Below are 16,445 nucleotides of genomic sequence, written 5' to 3'. Positions count from 1 at the left end.
TGCCAATAATAAAAAGAGAGACAATAACAAACATTGGCAAGGATATGGAGAAATTGGACCCTCACACAATGCTGATGAAAATGTAAAATGATGTAGAAAACAGTGTGATGATTCCTCAAAAAGTTGAACATAGAGTTACCATGTGACCCAGCAATTCCACACTCTATGTATATAACAACAAAAACAATAAAACAATGTACATTGTTTGTTTTATTAAAACAAAAACTTGGGATCCCTGGGTGGCTCAGCGGTTTAGAGCCTGCCTTTGGCCCAGGGCGCGTTCCTGGAGACCCGGGATCGAGTCCCACGTCGGGTTCCTCACATGGAGTCTGCTTCCCCCTCTGCCTGTGTCTCTGCCTCTCACTCTCTCTCTCTCTCTCTGTCTATCATAAATAAATAAATAAATAAATAAATAAATCTTAAAAAAATAAAAATAAAAAAATAAAACAAAAACTTGCACGCAAATATTCCTAGATGCACTATATGTAATAGTCAAAAGGTAGAAACAAACTAAATTTTCATCAACTGTTGAATGGAAAAACAACATATGGTATATTAATACAATGGATTATTACACAGCCATAAAAAGGAATGAAGTTCTAATACACGCTGCAGCGTGAACACACCTTGAAAACATTATGTTAAGTGAAAGAAGCCAGACGCAAAAGTCATATATTGTATGATTACATTTGTATGAATTATCGGCAATAGTCAAATCTATAGCAGATTAGTGATTTCTAGGTTCTGGGGGAAGTTGAAGGTGACTGCTTAATGTACAGAGTTTCTGCCTGGGGTGATGAAAATATTTTGGAAGGAGGTAGAGGTTTTGGTTACACAACATTGTGAATGTACTAGATGCCACTGAATTGCACACTTTAAAAAGGATAGATAATTCTGTTTTATGAGTTTTATATCAATAAAAAATGTATACAGGAAAAGAGTAGATGAAAAGATGGAAAAGTTCAGAAGACATTCAGAAGCTATAAAAACAACCAAATGGAAAGCCTAGAACTGGAAAATACAATTTTTTTATTTTTTATTTTTTAAAGATTTTATTTATTTATGAGAGAGAGAGGGAGAGACATAGGCAGAGGGAGAAGCAGGCTCCCAGCAGGGAGCCTGATGTGGGACTCGATCCCTGAACCCGGGATCATGCCCTGATCCAAAAGCAGGAACTCAACCGCTGAGCCACCCAGGAGTCCCAAAAATACAATACTTAAATGAAAAATTCATTGGATTTTTAAAAATTTACAGTAAACTGGAATATAATGGAAATAAGAATCAATGAACTTGAAGATAGGTAATAAATTCATCCTAAATGATGTAAAAAGGGAAAAACACTGAAAAAATTTGAGAGGCTCAGTTACTTTTGGAGCAAAATCCAGGACTCCAAGATATGTGACATTGTAATTCTAAAAAGGGAAAAAGTCGAAAAAAAATATTTGAAATCTGACCAAAAATAGCAGCCCACAGATCCAGGAAAATTAGTGACCTCCCAAAAGAAAATCTCACTTAAACTTAGCGCCATAAACAAACTGCTACAAAGATAAAGTCTTAAAAGCAGTTAGGGAAAAGAGATACATTAAGAACAGAGAAACAATAATTATAGATGGCTTCATATCAGCCATTGTGTCATATCAGACACAGTGGAGTTCTGAAAATCAAGGAATAACATCATTAAAGTGCTAAAATTTTTTAAATGCTGTCAATATATAAGGAAGAAAAAGAAAAATCTACATCCAGGAAAAATACCTTGCAAAACTCAAGGCAAAATAAAAACAGTTTTAGAAGGACAAAAGCTGAGAAAATTTGTTGACAGCACATCCAACCTATAAAAATGCTAAGGAAAGTTTTTCAGGCTGAAGGATAAAGATAATAAGATGGAAATTCAGATATAAGTAAGCAATGAAGGGCACTGGAAATGTTAAATAGGTAGTAAATACAAAATACAATTTTTCTTTCTTTTGTTAAATTTCTTAAAGGCAATTGAATGTTGAAAGCAAAAATTAACAAAAATGTATTTTGAGTTATAAGTAAAAGTAGAATATATGACAATGAAAGCACTAAGGACAAGAGGGATGTGTAAGTGTAATTATTGTAATATTATTACACATTAATTGGTATAACTTATTTCTGTGTAAAATGCAGTTAGCGATTAGTTACTGTAATCTTTACAACAACTAAAAAACCTATAATACAAAATCTATTCCTAAAAAGCCAAGAAATGAAATAGAATGAAATACAAAAAATGTTCAATTAATCCAAAGAAGATAGGAAAGAAGGAATAAAATAAATAACAAAAGGGGGGATTAGGAAACAAATAAAGAATAGACTTAAACACAGTTATATCAATAATTCAATTAAATATAAATGGATTAAACACTTCAACTAAAAGATGCTGATGGACTCTAAAAAAATCAACATCTAACTATATGCTCTTTTTTTTTTAGATTTTATTTATTTATTCATGAGAGACACACAGAGAGAGGCAGAGACACAGGCAGAGGGAGAAGCAGGTTGCCTGAGGGGACCCTGATGTGGGACTCGATCCCAGGACCTCAGGATTACATCCTGAGCCAAAGGCAGACACTCAACCACTGAGCCACCCAGGCATCCCTAACTATATGCTCTTAACAAGATCACACTTGAAATATAAAAACACAATTAGGTTGAAAGTAAAAGGATGGAATGAGATATACAATGCAAACATGAAACGTAGGGAAGCTATTGAGGCTACATTAATGTCAGACAAAGTAGATTTTGAAACAAGGAGTACTGCCAGAGATAAAGAGGATCATTTGTTAATAAAAATAGGATTAAGGCACCAAGAATATATAACAATCCTGAATGAGTATGCAAAAATAGAGTTTCAAAATACATGAAGCAAAAATTTACGAAAATAAAGGAAGAAAAAGAAAAATCCACAATCATAGCTGGAGATTTAAACTCTCTTCTGTTAATAATGGATAAATCGAGAAGACAAAGTAATCAGAGAAGATGCATAACATTTGAAAAGTACTATCAACCGGGCAGCCCTGGTGGCTCAGAGGGTTAGCGCCGCCTTCAGTCCAGGGCGTGATCCTGGAGATCCAGGATCGAGTCCCACGTCAGGCTCCCTGCATGGAGCCTGCCTCTCCCTCTGCCTGTGTCTCTGCCTCTCTCTCTCTGTGTGTCTCTCATGAATAAATAAAAAAAAAAGAAAACTACTATCAACCAACTTTGGCCTACACCAACCAAGATAGACCTAATTCTGGGCCATAAAATGAGTTTCAGATATTTTAAAAGATTTAAATCATAAATTTTGTTCTCTAACCACAGTAGAATTAAATTAGACATCAATAACAAAAACATAAATGGAAAATCTCCAAATATTTGGAAATTAGAAACATAATTCTAAATAACTCATGGTTTAAAAAGAAATCATGAGTGAAATTAAAAGATAAACTGGGTAAGAAAGCACAATATATCAAATTTTGAGAGTTGCAGCTAAAGCAGTTGTAAATAGTAATTCTGGGTATTATGCTGAGTGAAGTAAGTCAATCGGAGAAGGGCAATCATTACATGGTTTCACTCATATGGGGAATATAAAAAATGTGAAAGGGATTAAAGGGGAAAGGAGAGAAAATGAGTGGGAAAAATCAGAGAGGGTGACAACACATGACAGACTCCTAACTGAGAAATGAACAAGGGGAAGTGGAAGGGGAGGTGGGCGGGGGGATGGGGTGACTGGGTGATGGGCACTGAGGGGGGCATTTGACGGGATGAGCACTGGGTGTTATACTATATGTTGGCAAATCGAACTCCAATAAGAAAAAATGTAAAAAAAAAGAAAAAAAGAAAAGAGGTTTAAAATGAATGATACAAAACTCTACTTTGAGAAGCTGTAGAAAGAAAGTAAAGTAAATCAAAATTAAATAGAAAAAGAGACAAAGAACAGAAATCAATAAAATAGGAAAAGACAAAACATTTGAGAAAAATCAAGAAAACCAAAAGTAGGGTAGTTTTTAAGATTAATACAGTTGAGGGGGATCCCTGGGTGGCTCAGCGGTTTAGCGCCTGCCTTCTGCCCAGGGCGTGATCCTGGAGACCCAGGATCGAGTCCCACATCAGGCCCCCTGGATGGAGCCTGCTTCTCCCTCTGCCTGTGTCTCTGCCTCTCTCTCTCTCTCTCTCTTTCTCTCATGAATAAATAAATAAAATCTTTTAAAAATTAATAAAATTGATAGAAGCCTAGCTAGAAGTAACCAACACAAAAAGACACAAAACACAAGTTACAAATTTCAGGAATTATAGAAGTGGCATCACTAGATACGCTATAGATACTTAAAAACTACAAAGGGAATATTATGCATGACTCATGATAACAAATTCAACAATTTAGACGAAATGGAAAAATTCTTTGAAAAACAATTTACCAAAACTAACACAAGACTGGAATCTTTTAATAATGCAAATATCAAAATCAATTCAAAACATAAAACCTTATCACAAAAAAGTTCCAAGAGTCAGTGGCTTCACTGGAGAACACTCCAAAAACTTAAGAAAAAATTTTATACCAATCTTAGGCAAACTCTTTCAGAAAATACAGGCAAAAACTTCTCTAAACTGGTTTTATGAGGCCAGCATGACCTTGATATCTAAGTCTGACAAAGAAATTTAAAAGAAAGAAAACTACAGACCAAAATCACTCATGAAAATTGGTGCAAAAATTCTTAACAGATGGGACGCCCGGGTGGCTCAGCGGTTTAGTGCAGCCTTCAGCCCAGGGTGTGATCCTGGAGACCCGGGATCGAGTCCCACATCAGGCTCCCTGCATGGAGCCTAGTTCTCCCTCTGCCTCTCTCTCTCTCTCTCTCATAAATAAATAAATAAAATCTTTAAAAAAATTCTTAACAGAATATTAGCAAATCAATACAACAATTTTGGGACACTTGGGTGGCTCAGTAGTTGAACATCTGCCTTTGGCTCAGGTTGTGATCCTGGGGCCCTGGGATGGAGTCCTGCAGGGAGCCTGCTTCTCCCTCTGCCTATGTCTCTGCCTTTCTCTGTGTCTCCAATGAATAAATAAATTAAATATTTTTTAAATACAATTTTATTAATTTTTAAAAAGATTTTATTTACTTACTTGAGAGAGAGGAGGGAGTGAGAGGAACAGCAAAGGAAAAGGACAAGCAGACTCCATGCTGAGCGTGGAGCCCAGCACAGGGCTCGATCCCATAACCCTGAGATCATGACCCGAGCCAAAATCAAGAGTTAGTTGCTTAACTGACTGAGCCACCCAGGTGCCCCACAGCAATTTTATTTTTAAAAAACTATCCTGACCTGCATTTCCCTGATGATAAATGACGTTGAGCATCTTTTCATGTGTCTGTTGGCCATCTGTATGTTTTCTTTGGAAAAATGTCTATTCATGTCTTTTGCCTATTTTTTCATTGGATTATTCATTTTGAGGGTGTTGAGTTTCATAAGTTCTTTACGTATTTTGGATACTAACCCTTTATTGGATAAGTCATTTGCAAATATCTTCTCCCATTCTGTTGGTTGCCTCTTAGTTTTGTTGATTGTGTCCTTCGCTGTGCAGAAGCTTTTTATTTTGATGTTTTGCTTTCGTTTCCCGTGCCTCAGGAGACGTACCTAAATTACAGTGAGATACCACCTCATACCTGTCAGAATGGCTAAAATAAACAACACAAGAAACAACAGGTATTGGTGAGGATGTTGAGAAAAAGGAACCCTCTTCCACTGTTGAACCCTCTTCCACTTCCACCAATGCAAATTGGTGTAGCCACTGTGGAAAAGAGTACGGAGGGTGCTTGAAAGTTAAAAGTAGAACTACCCTACAATCCACCAATTGTATTATTTGGTATTTACCCAAAGAATACAAAAATACTAATTTAAGGGAGATCCCTGGGTGGCTCAGTGGTTTAGCACCTGCCTTCGGTCCAGGGCGTGATCCTGGGGTCCCGTATCGGCTCCCTGCATGGAGCCTGCTTCTCTCTCTGCCTATGTCTCTGCCTCTCTCTCTCTCTCTCTCTCTCTGTGTGTGTGTGTGTGTCATGAATATATAAGTAAAATCTTTTAAAAGAATACTAGTTCAAAATATAAAATACTTAGGAATCAATTTAACCAAAATTGTGTAAGAGCTGTACATTGAAAATTGACACACATTGTGGACCGGAATTAAGAACCTTAAATAAATGGAGAGATACATGTTCACAGATCAAAAGTCCCAGCATTGTTAATATTTTAATTTTCCCTATATTGATTTATAAATTCGCCACCATCAGAATAAAATCACAGCAGGCTTTAACAGTTACAGAAAAGATTATTTAAAAATTTATATAGGGGCACCTGGGTGGCTCAGTTGGTTAAGCATCTGCCTTCGGCTCAGGTCATGATCCCAGGGTCCTAGGATCAAGCCCCATCAGGCTCCCTGCTTGGCGGGGAGCCTGCTTCTCCCTCTCTCTCCACCCCTCTACCCCTTCCCCCACTCATGCTCTTTCTCTCGCTCTCGCTCTCTCTCAAATAAAATCTTGAAAAAAATAAAAAATATATAAAATTTTATATGACTATGTGAAGGGCTCTAAAAAAAAGCAAAGTTGAATAAGCTGCACTAGCTCATTTTAGTACTTACTATAAAATTGCAGTCATCAAAACAGTGTGGTATTGGCATACGGCTAGGCAAATAGATCAATGGAACAGAAAAGAGCAGGAGTTGGCAAACTTTTTCTGTAAAGTTAGTAGTTAGTAAATACCTTGCATGCTGCAGGCTGTACAGTCTTTGTCACAACTACTCAACCCTGTGGTAGGTGAAAGTAACCATTGACAATATTTAAATGAATGAGTGTATGTGTTCTAATTAAACCTTACTTATGGACTCTGAGACTTGAATTTCATATACTTTTCACATCATGAAATATTCTCCTTCTTATTTTTCCCCAATCATTTAAAAATGTTTTAAAAAATTTTCTTAGTTCATGAGCCATACAAAAGCAAACACAAAAGGGAAATTTGCTAGAGGAGAGTGGAATGATTCATATCTCCCCAGAAAATTAAATAAGAAGACCGCATTACCTTGGAGAGATTTTAGGCTAAGATATCCAAAATGGTAGGTTATGGTAAAGAATGGGAGAGAACAGAATGAACCACTGAATGAGGCGGCTGTGGGGAATGTCTTGGAGGAAACACTCTCTCCCTGCCATATGACCCACTAGAATTGACCATGGGGAAATATGGAGGGTTAGCAGGTCACTTTGGGCTGGATCTTTAGGGGTTATTAAAGAAATACCCCTTTTCTCCAACTGTAGCATCTTGTCTTCCCTGCCCCTACAGAGGTGTCATGAGCAGTGCTTTGTGATGCCCAAGCCACCTCAACACAATCGTTGGCTAGGGGATCTCCCTGATGACCAAACAAAGCTGAAGGCGTGGCTCCTCACTGGTCAGCAGGCCTGGGGCAGACCACTGAGAGGCTTTAACATGGCTGGTAAGATCTGTGCACCAGAGGAGACTAGCACAAGTATGAAACAATCAAACAAAAGCATGAAACAGCCAGCCCCAAGAATCAGAAAAAAGAAGAGTTCTTGTCGACCAAAGCCCAGAGCCAGTGGCAAGGTTAGATGATCTTACTCATGCTCTTCTTCTTCCCCAGAGATCTCCCCAAGCCCCCTGCCCTACCCTTGCCTGACACAAACCCCTTCCTCAACCCACATCTCTACTCATGGAGCCCCATTCCTATACATTCCCATTCTCTTCCCCCAAACAAATCCCATGCTGACTCACTCCATTGCCTTTCCAGGTGCAGAAGAAAACCACAAAGCCAAAAAGACCTCTTCAAAGGAATTTGAGAAAAAAAACTCCTCGAGCATCCCCTTCTTCCTTAAGAATGCCTAACACAGCAATAAGGCCAACGATATTCATCTGTTACCACAAGCTGAGTGAGAAACAAAATGAAAATGAGCCGAGAGGGAATAAGAAGCACTGGAAAATCCAAAAGTTCCAAGTAACATCCTGTACAGCTAGCAAATGCCAAGCATGGGCTAGAAACCTTGCATCTTCTGAAGCAGCTGTGGAGAACTGGTCAAACACATAAAGATCAAATCTGGAGCAACAGGGTACACAGATTGATAAAAGGAAAGTCAACAAGTTGTGAAAAGGCAATGTGTTTGTGTGTCTATGACAGATGAAGGGGAAAAAATGAAGAGACAGGCATGTGAGTAGAGAGGGAGGTGAGGTCCTGGACGGTTGGGGGCCAGACTGGCAGGTCCACAGTTAGCCAGACATGGGGATAAGGACTGCATGAGGACTGAGAACTAAACACAAATATTCTCAGCAGTTTGTCCCACAGGCAAGAAGAAAAAGAGCTTTGGTGGTTCTATGTGTGTTTGGTGTAGAGACGGGGCACAAAGTCAGAGCTGAGATTGCCAGAACCCAGATGGGAAGAGGGTTTAATGCGTGGTGGGTGACAATGACACTCCTCCTAAAACAGTAGACAACAAAAGCACCTTCAGGTCACCTAACCACCTCCGGGTGACGTATGCCATTGTGGTGTGCATTGTACCCCACCCAGTGCTGTAAGCCACCAAAGGCCTTCAGAGAGACAAAATCTCACCCTATAGAAAGTCACCAACAGCACCCCCACACACTAAAATAATGGTGTTTGGAGGCCACAAATGCAAGAGCAATTAATTAGGCTATTTTCTTGTTACGAAGGTTTGGGTGGAGGAATGGCCTACCATGGGTAGGGCAGTGGGAATGGTCTGCCCACCTGCAGGCAATAAAAGGAAACAGCAAAAAAACAAAACAAAACAAAACAAAACAAAAAACAAAGAGGAAACAGTGTCCACAGAGAATTTTAATATAAGAACAACAAAACCCAGTAAAAGGCAATCTTGTTTTTATTAGCACCATAATCAACCATTTCTAAATTTTAATATATATGTAAGGTCCAAATTAGCCAATTTTTAGAATGCATGTTTTAATAATCATCTTATTCTACAAGGAAGTTACTTTGACAAATTCTTGTCAAATAGTTGGTCCCAGGGAGAGGCTGTTCTTTTCTAAAGTAAGTTCTTAACCATTTAGAATCATTTGAGCTTGCTTTGAGCACACTTCCAGACTGCGATCCCTGTGGCCATATATAATACACATAACCCATATTTTTAAAAATATTTTATTTATTTATTCATGAGAGACACACACACAGAGAGAGAGAGAGGCAGAGACACAGGCAGACGGAGAAGCAGGCTCCATGCAGGGAGCCCAACGTGGGACTCGATCCCGGGACCCCAGGATCATGCCCTGGGCTGAAGGTGGCGTTAAACCATTGAGCCACCCAGGGATCCCCACATAATCCATATTTTAAAAGTAGATTCTAAATTTAAAATTATAGCACAGTGATTATAAAGACAAAGACCAACTTGAGTTACTTCGGCTGAGATTCCATGCAATCAATTTTTTTTATTGACGTCTAAATTGGTGAAGCAAAGTGCAATTCAAAGAATAAAGTTTTAGAGTGTAATGAAACTTTTACTTTGTTTGAAAATAAATATTTTCCTGAATTTAAACAATATCTTTTTAAAAGATATTTTTTCATTTGAGAGAGAGAGAGAGAATGAACAAGAGCAGGGGAGGGGCAGAGGGAGAAGAAGACTCCCTACCAAGCAGGGAGCCTGACCCAGGGACCATATGCAGACCCTGATCCCAGGACCCTGATTCCTGGACCCAGAGATCATGACCTGAGCTGAAGGCAGATGCTGAACCGAATGAGCCACCGGGGCACCGCATAAACATCTTTAAACATGAAATGCATTCCTTAATTGTTCATTATTTTAATACTACATTAAAAATCAAAATAACATCTTAGATCGGTTGTATGATTTAGTAGCTGCCTAAATTGTAACCTTTGCACGTGTTTTGATCTCAAAATCTCCTTATGATTTTTACAGTGATAGTTATGTATAAAATGTTCCATATGGGCATCTGGCTGGGTCAGTTGGAAGAGCATGAGATTCTTGATCTCGGGGTTGTGGATTCAAGCCCCTTGTTGGGTGTAGAGATTACTAAAAAAGTAGACTACGTAAATTCAAAATGTGCAATTTGGTGAGTTTCAATATACATAAACATCTGGTAAACCATCACACCAAATCACAATCGTGAATATATCCAACTATAATCCCTTAAAGTTTCCTCATGCCTCTTGATGATCCCTCCTCCCCCTCACCACCTCCATCCCCAAGCAACCATTAATCTTCATTCTATCACTACACATTAGTTTACATTTTCTATAATTTTATATAAATGGAATCCCAGAGAACATCCTCTTGTGACTACCTTCTTTCACTGGGTATAATTATTTTGAGTTACCTACACTGTGTAAATCAGTAGTTCATTGCTTTTTATTGCTGAGTATTCCACAAAAAAAAATTTAGCCACACACTGTCCATTCACCTGTTGTTAAACAGGTGGTTGCTTCCAGTGCTTAGCTATTACAAGAAAGGTGCTAGAAACATTCATGTACAAGTCTAGGTACGAATATAGGGTTTCCTTTCTCTTGGGTAAACACCTAGGAATGGCTAGAACACATGCAGGTGTTTAACTTTTTAAGAAACTGTCAAACTTTTTTTTCAAAGTGATTGTACCACCAGCAGTGTATGAAAGTCCCAGTTCCTCTACATTCTCACCACTTGACATGATCAATCTTTTTTTTCCTGAATGTAAATCCATTTTTACCTTTGGTTCTGTCTTATCCTTTCTCTACCACACTCCTGTTATTTTTTTAAAATTGTAGTTGACATACAATGTTATATTAGTTTAAATCTATAACAACCCTACACATTATGCAATGCTCGCCATAAATATAGTCACCATCTGTCGCCATACAAAGTTAATTACAATATTATTGACTATATTCCCTATGCTGTACTTCTCATCCTCATGACTTATTTTATTTTAAACATTTTATTTATCCATTCATGAGAGACACACACACAGAGAGAGAGAGAGACAGAGACAAAGGTGGAGAGAGAAACAGGCTCCCTGCAGGAAGCCTGATCCCACATCAGTATCCTGGGATCATGCCCTGAGCCAAAGGTAGATGCTCAACCACTGAACCACCCAGGTGCCCCTGGTCCAGAGATTCTTTTTTTTTTTAAAGATTTTATTTATTCATGAGAGACACACACACAGAGAGAGAGAGGCAGAGACACAGGCAGAGGGAGAAGCAGGCTCCAAGCAGGGAGCCTGAAGTGGCACTCGATCCCGGGTCTCCAGGATCAGGCCCTGGGCTGAAGGCTGCCCTAAACCACTGAGCCACTGGGCTGCCCCGACTTAATTATTTTATAACTGGAAGTTTGTACCTCCTAATCCCCTTTACCTATTTTTTCTCATCCCCCACCCCCTCCGCCTGGCAATCCCCAGTTCTATACAGTTATGAGTCTATTTCTGTTAGTTTGTTCATTTGTTTTTTAGATTCCACGTATAAGTGAAATCATATGGTATTTGTCTTTCTCTGACTTATTTTACTTAGCATAATACGCTTTAGGTCATCTATGTTGTGATGAATGACAAGATTTTATTCTTTTTTATGGCTGAGTAATGGAATATTGGAATATTACTCAGCTATAAAAAAGAAAAATCTTATTGAGGTATATATGTATATCCATATGTATATATGTTTATGGAATATATATGTATGGGATATCCATATATATACCACATCTTCTTTATCCATTCACCAATTGATGGACATTTAGGTTGCTTCCATATCTTTTTACCCAAAGAAAGTGAAAACAATAATTCGAAAAGATACACACACTCCTATGCTCATTGCAACATTATTTACAAAGCCAAGATATGGAAGCGATCTTTTAAAATTTTATCCATTCTAATATAAGAGTCATGGTGTCCCATTGTGGTTTTAACTTATATTTTTTAATTTAATTTGCCAATATATAGTACATCATTAGTCTCAGATGTAGTTTTCAATAACTTATCAGTTGCATATAACACCCAGTGCCCATTGCATCACGTGCCTTCCTTAATGCCCATCACCCAATTACCCCATCCCTATACCCACCTCCCTTTCAGCAACCCTCACTTTGTTTCCCTGAGTTAAGAGTCTCTCATAGTTTGTCTTCCTCTGATTTTTTCCCATTCAGTTCCCCTTCCCTTATGATCCCTTACACTATTTCTTATATTCCACATGAGTGAAACCATATGATAATTGTCCTTCTCCTATTGACTCATTTCATTCAGCATAATACCCTCCGGTTCCATCCATGTCAACGTAAATGGTAAGTATTCATCCTTTCTGATGGCTGAGGAATATTCCATTGTATACATAGACCACATCTTCTTTATCCATTCATCTGCCAAAGGACATCTCAGCTCCTTCCACAGTTTGGCTATTGTGGACATTGCTGCTTATAAACATCGGGGTGCAGGTGTCTCAGGTTTTCACTACATCAGTATCTTTGGGGTAAATCCCCAGCAGGGCAATTGCTGGGTCATAGGGCAGATCTATTTTTAACTCTTTGAGGAACCTCCACAGTTTTCCAGAGTGGCTGCACCAGTTCACATTCCCACCAACAGGGCAAGAGGGTTCCCCTTTCTCCACATCCTCTCCAACATTTGTGGTTTCCTGTCCTGTTAATTTTCCCCATTCTCACTGGGGTGAGGTGGTATCTCCTTGTGGTTTTGATTTGTATTTCCGTGATGGCAAGTGATGCAGAGCATTTTTTCATGTTTCTGTTGGCCACTTGTATGTCTTCTTCGGAGAAATGTGTTCATATCTTCTGCCCATTTCTTGACCGGATAGTTTCCCTTTAGGCTGTTGAGTTTGATAAGCTCTTTATAGATCTTGGATACTAGTCCTTTATATGATATGTCATTGGAAAATATCTTCTCCCATTCCATAGGTTGGTTTTTAGTTTTGTTGACTGTTTCTTTTGCTGTGCAGAAACCATTTATCTTGATGAAGTCCCAATAGTTCATGTTTGCTTTTGTTTCCCTTGCCTTTAGTGATGTGTCTTGCAAGAAGCTGCTGTGGTTTAGGTTGAAGAAGTTGTTGTCTGTTTTTCTCCTCTAGGATTTCGATGGATTCCTGTCTCACATTTAAGTCTTTCATCCATTTTGACTTTATCTTTGTGTATGGTGAAAGACAATGGTCTAGTTTCATTCTTCTGCATGTGGCTGTCCAATTTTCCCAACATCATTTATTGAAGGGACTGTCTTTTTTCCATTGGTTATTCTCTCCTGTTTTGTCAAAGATTAGTTGACCATAGAGTTGAGGGTCCACTTTTGGATTCTCTCTTCTGTTCCACTGATCTATGTGTCTGTTTTTGTGCCAGTACCACCCTGTCTTGATGATCACAGATTTGTAATATAGCTTGAAGTCAGGCATTGTGAGCCCCCAGCTTTGGTGTGTTTTTTTTTTTAACTTACATTTCTATGATGATTAATGTGTTTAGTTGCCATACATATATTTTCTTTTGTAAAGTTGTGCCCTTTTTATTAAATTGGCTTGTTCCCTTATTATTAAGTTTTCAAAGTTCTTTACATGTTCTGGCTATGAGTCCTGTGGTGGATATGTGACTTGCAAATATTTTCTCCCAGGCTGTACTTTGTCTTTTCATTCTCTTAACAGTGTCTTTCTCATAACCAACATTTTTAACTTTGATATAGCCTAATTTATCCTTTTTTTTTCTATTCTGAATGGTGTTAGAGTTTCTCTGAATTTTTGTAATCTCCCTGTTTATATCTTTCACCAAATTTTGAACGTCTTCAGTCATTATTTCTTCAAATATGTTTTCTGTCCCACACACTCCTCTCCGCCTGAGATTTTGATAATAGGAGTGTTAGACTTGGAATTGTTCCACAGGTCCCTAAACCCCTGTATATTTTTTTAGATACCTTTTTTCCTCTCTTGTTCAGATTGAATTATTCCTATTGATTTTTCTTCAAGAACTTTTACTCTTTCCTCTCATCTTGATTCTACTTTTGAGCCCAAGCAGTGAGTTTTTATATTTTAATTATTGTATTTCTCAGATCTAGAATTTCCATTTGTTTATTCTTTATATTTCCTACTTCTTTGCTGAGATTTTTCTTTGTCTTTCCATTTATTTCAAAAACATTTCCCCTTTCTTATTACAGCATTTCAGAGCTGCTTTTAATATCTTTATCAAATAATTTCAACAACTGTATCATCTTGGCATTTGACATCCGTTGATCATCTTTTCCCATGAGAGTTGAAATTTTCTCTGGTTCTTAAGATGCTGAGTAATTCTGGATTCTCTCCTGGACATTTATCCAATTGATCATTCCATTTTTGAAGAGAGGCATGCGAAAATCTCCTACTGTAATTATGGATTTATTAAATTCTCTTTTTATATCTAACAGTCCTATTTTCCATACTTCAAGGTTATGTTATTAGGACAATACAAGTCCGTTATTACATCTAGTTAATGTGTTTTTAAGCACTGTTCCTCTTTATCTTTATTAACATACTTTCTCTCAAATTCTATTTTGTTAGATATTATTTTGCTTCACTAGCTTTTTTTGGTTAAAATTTAGATGGCATATATTTGCTGTATGTTTTTAATATCAGTGTTCTGTTGGTTTGGCTTTAGGTATCTTGCAAACAGCATATAGCTTGACTTTGTTTCATAAATAATATGACAGTCTCTTCTACATAACTAAATTTAATCTGTTCGCATTTATAGTGGTTGCTGACATTTTTAGAAATATCATGCTTTTTGTTTAGCATCACTTTCTTTGCTTCATTTTTCTCCTTTCCTGCGTTTAGTTGGACTTAGAAAGTTTTCTATATATTTTTTCCTCTCTAAATTTTGAAGCTATAGAAACTATTTCTTTTTTTAACTGGTTATCCCTAATATTTTAAGGACATATAAAGTTACACCTTTTTCTGACACAGTCTAAAATTATTTAGAATTGTCAATTCTGAATATGACAGATTTTATACTACTGAATATGACAGATTTTAGCATAACTACAAACTGAACAGTCCAATATTATTTATTTTGTCTGAAGTATTAATTTTACATTTCTTTAAACATCAAAAAAAGAATTGGACTCTGCACTCAGCACAGAGTCTACTTGAGACTCTCTCTGCCTCTTCCCCTCTCAAATAAAAAATAAACTCAAATCAGTCTTTTATTTTTGGTAGTTTTTAAGGTATTATCTTAATCCTTAATGTTCTGCAGTTCTACTTTGATGCACCTAGCTATTATTTTCATTTATCCTGCTCAATACCCAAAGTACACTCCGGAACTAAGGACTCGGGTGTTTCTTCAAGACTGGAATTCTTTTCTATTATATCAGCAAATACTATTTCCCTGCAATCTTCTTCACCATCTCTGGAATTCCTCTCAATATAGTCCATTTTCTTCACTGTTATATTTTTTAAAATATCTTTCTCTTTTTGTGCTACATTTGGCATTCTTCAGTGCTGTCACTTTGCTATTTTCTTTTTTTGTGTCCAATCCCAAGTATATACTCCCTTAAGTTTGCATTTAAATGACTTTATTTTCCTTTCCAAGATTTCTAATTGGTTCTTTCGTATCCATCTGGTCTCATCTTTCATTTGTTTATTTTCTGTTTGCTCCATAATTTCCTGCTATTTTTATTTATTTTTTAAAGATTTTATTTTTAAGTAATCTCTACATCCAGCTTGGGGCTCAAACTCACAGCCTTGAGATCAGGAGTCGCACACTCCACCAACTAAGCCAGCCAGGCAGCCCTTTAATTTCCTGCTATTTTAAAATTAAAGTTATTTGTATACTTCTTTGAGCATCCCCATCATACTTAACAAAATCTTTGATGGGCTTTTCCAGAAAATCATTTCATCCTGAATGAATTCACATTCTGATTGTTTATTTCCATGGTGGTCTTTCTTAGTGCCAATCTTTTTCATGTATTTTAAAATCCTTGTGTGGAGACTCATTTGAATAGCATATAATTTTGTTCCTTTCCCATCCTGTCTATGCTCCATGCTTCCTTTTATCGGCATTCTGTGCTGATCCTACATGATTCCCAGGACTGTAGTCCAGAACCAGGTCTTATTGCATATTGTCAGGACTTATTATTATTATATAATAATACTGAAGATCTGTTAAGCCAGTGGCAACTTGATTCAGTTGCTTATAACAAAAGTTTTTCCTTGGTCTTCTACTCCCTAGGTTAACAGCTTCCTTTAATATTCTAGCCCCCAACACAGAGCAAAGTGTAGTAAACTTTCCTGAGCTCTAGATGCATATATCCACTTATCTATCTGACCTCTCCTCTGGGTATATGATAAGCATCTCAAACTTTATGTGCCTAAAGTTGAACTCTTGATTTTCACTCTCACTCCAAATCCTTCTCCAGTGTTCTTCACCACAGTAAATGGCACCACCATCTACCCAGTTGCTCAGGCAAAGAAAAAAAAAACA

The 16,445-nt window shown here is 37.4% G+C and overlaps 1 protein-coding gene and 1 long non-coding RNA gene across 4 annotated transcripts in view; one reads left to right on the top strand and one right to left on the bottom strand.

Moving 5' to 3' along the window:
• The window catches only part of LOC112668583 (uncharacterized), a 189,203-nt gene that overhangs the window by 62,267 nt on the left and 110,491 nt on the right, over positions 1-16,445 (bottom strand). The gene's annotated exons all lie outside the window — the stretch shown is intronic.
• LOC112668584 (spermatid nuclear transition protein 4-like) lies at positions 7,432-8,144 on the top strand. The gene is made up of 2 exons (XM_025460972.3): positions 7,432-7,611; positions 7,796-8,144. The coding sequence occupies exons 1-2, from the start codon at positions 7,477-7,479 to the stop codon at positions 8,087-8,089; spliced, it is 429 nt and encodes a 142-aa protein (XP_025316757.1). The 5' UTR covers positions 7,432-7,476; the 3' UTR covers positions 8,090-8,144.

This window comes from Canis lupus, chromosome X (genome assembly GCF_003254725.2).
Source record: "Canis lupus dingo isolate Sandy chromosome X, ASM325472v2, whole genome shotgun sequence".
Taxonomy (NCBI): domain Eukaryota; kingdom Metazoa; phylum Chordata; class Mammalia; order Carnivora; family Canidae; genus Canis; species Canis lupus.
This window is presented reverse-complemented; position numbering and strand designations above follow the sequence as displayed.

What these genes read in the sequence shown, in the direction of transcription:
- LOC112668584 (XM_025460972.3), top strand. Translation starts at nt 7,477, where the DNA reads ATGGCTGGTAAGATCTGTGCACCAGAGGAGACTAGCACAAGTATGAAA. An exon ending in AGCCCAGAGCCAGTGGCAAG is followed by an intron (nt 7,612 to 7,795) that starts GTTAGATGATCT and finishes TTGCCTTTCCAG; the next exon opens with GTGCAGAAGAAAACCACAAA.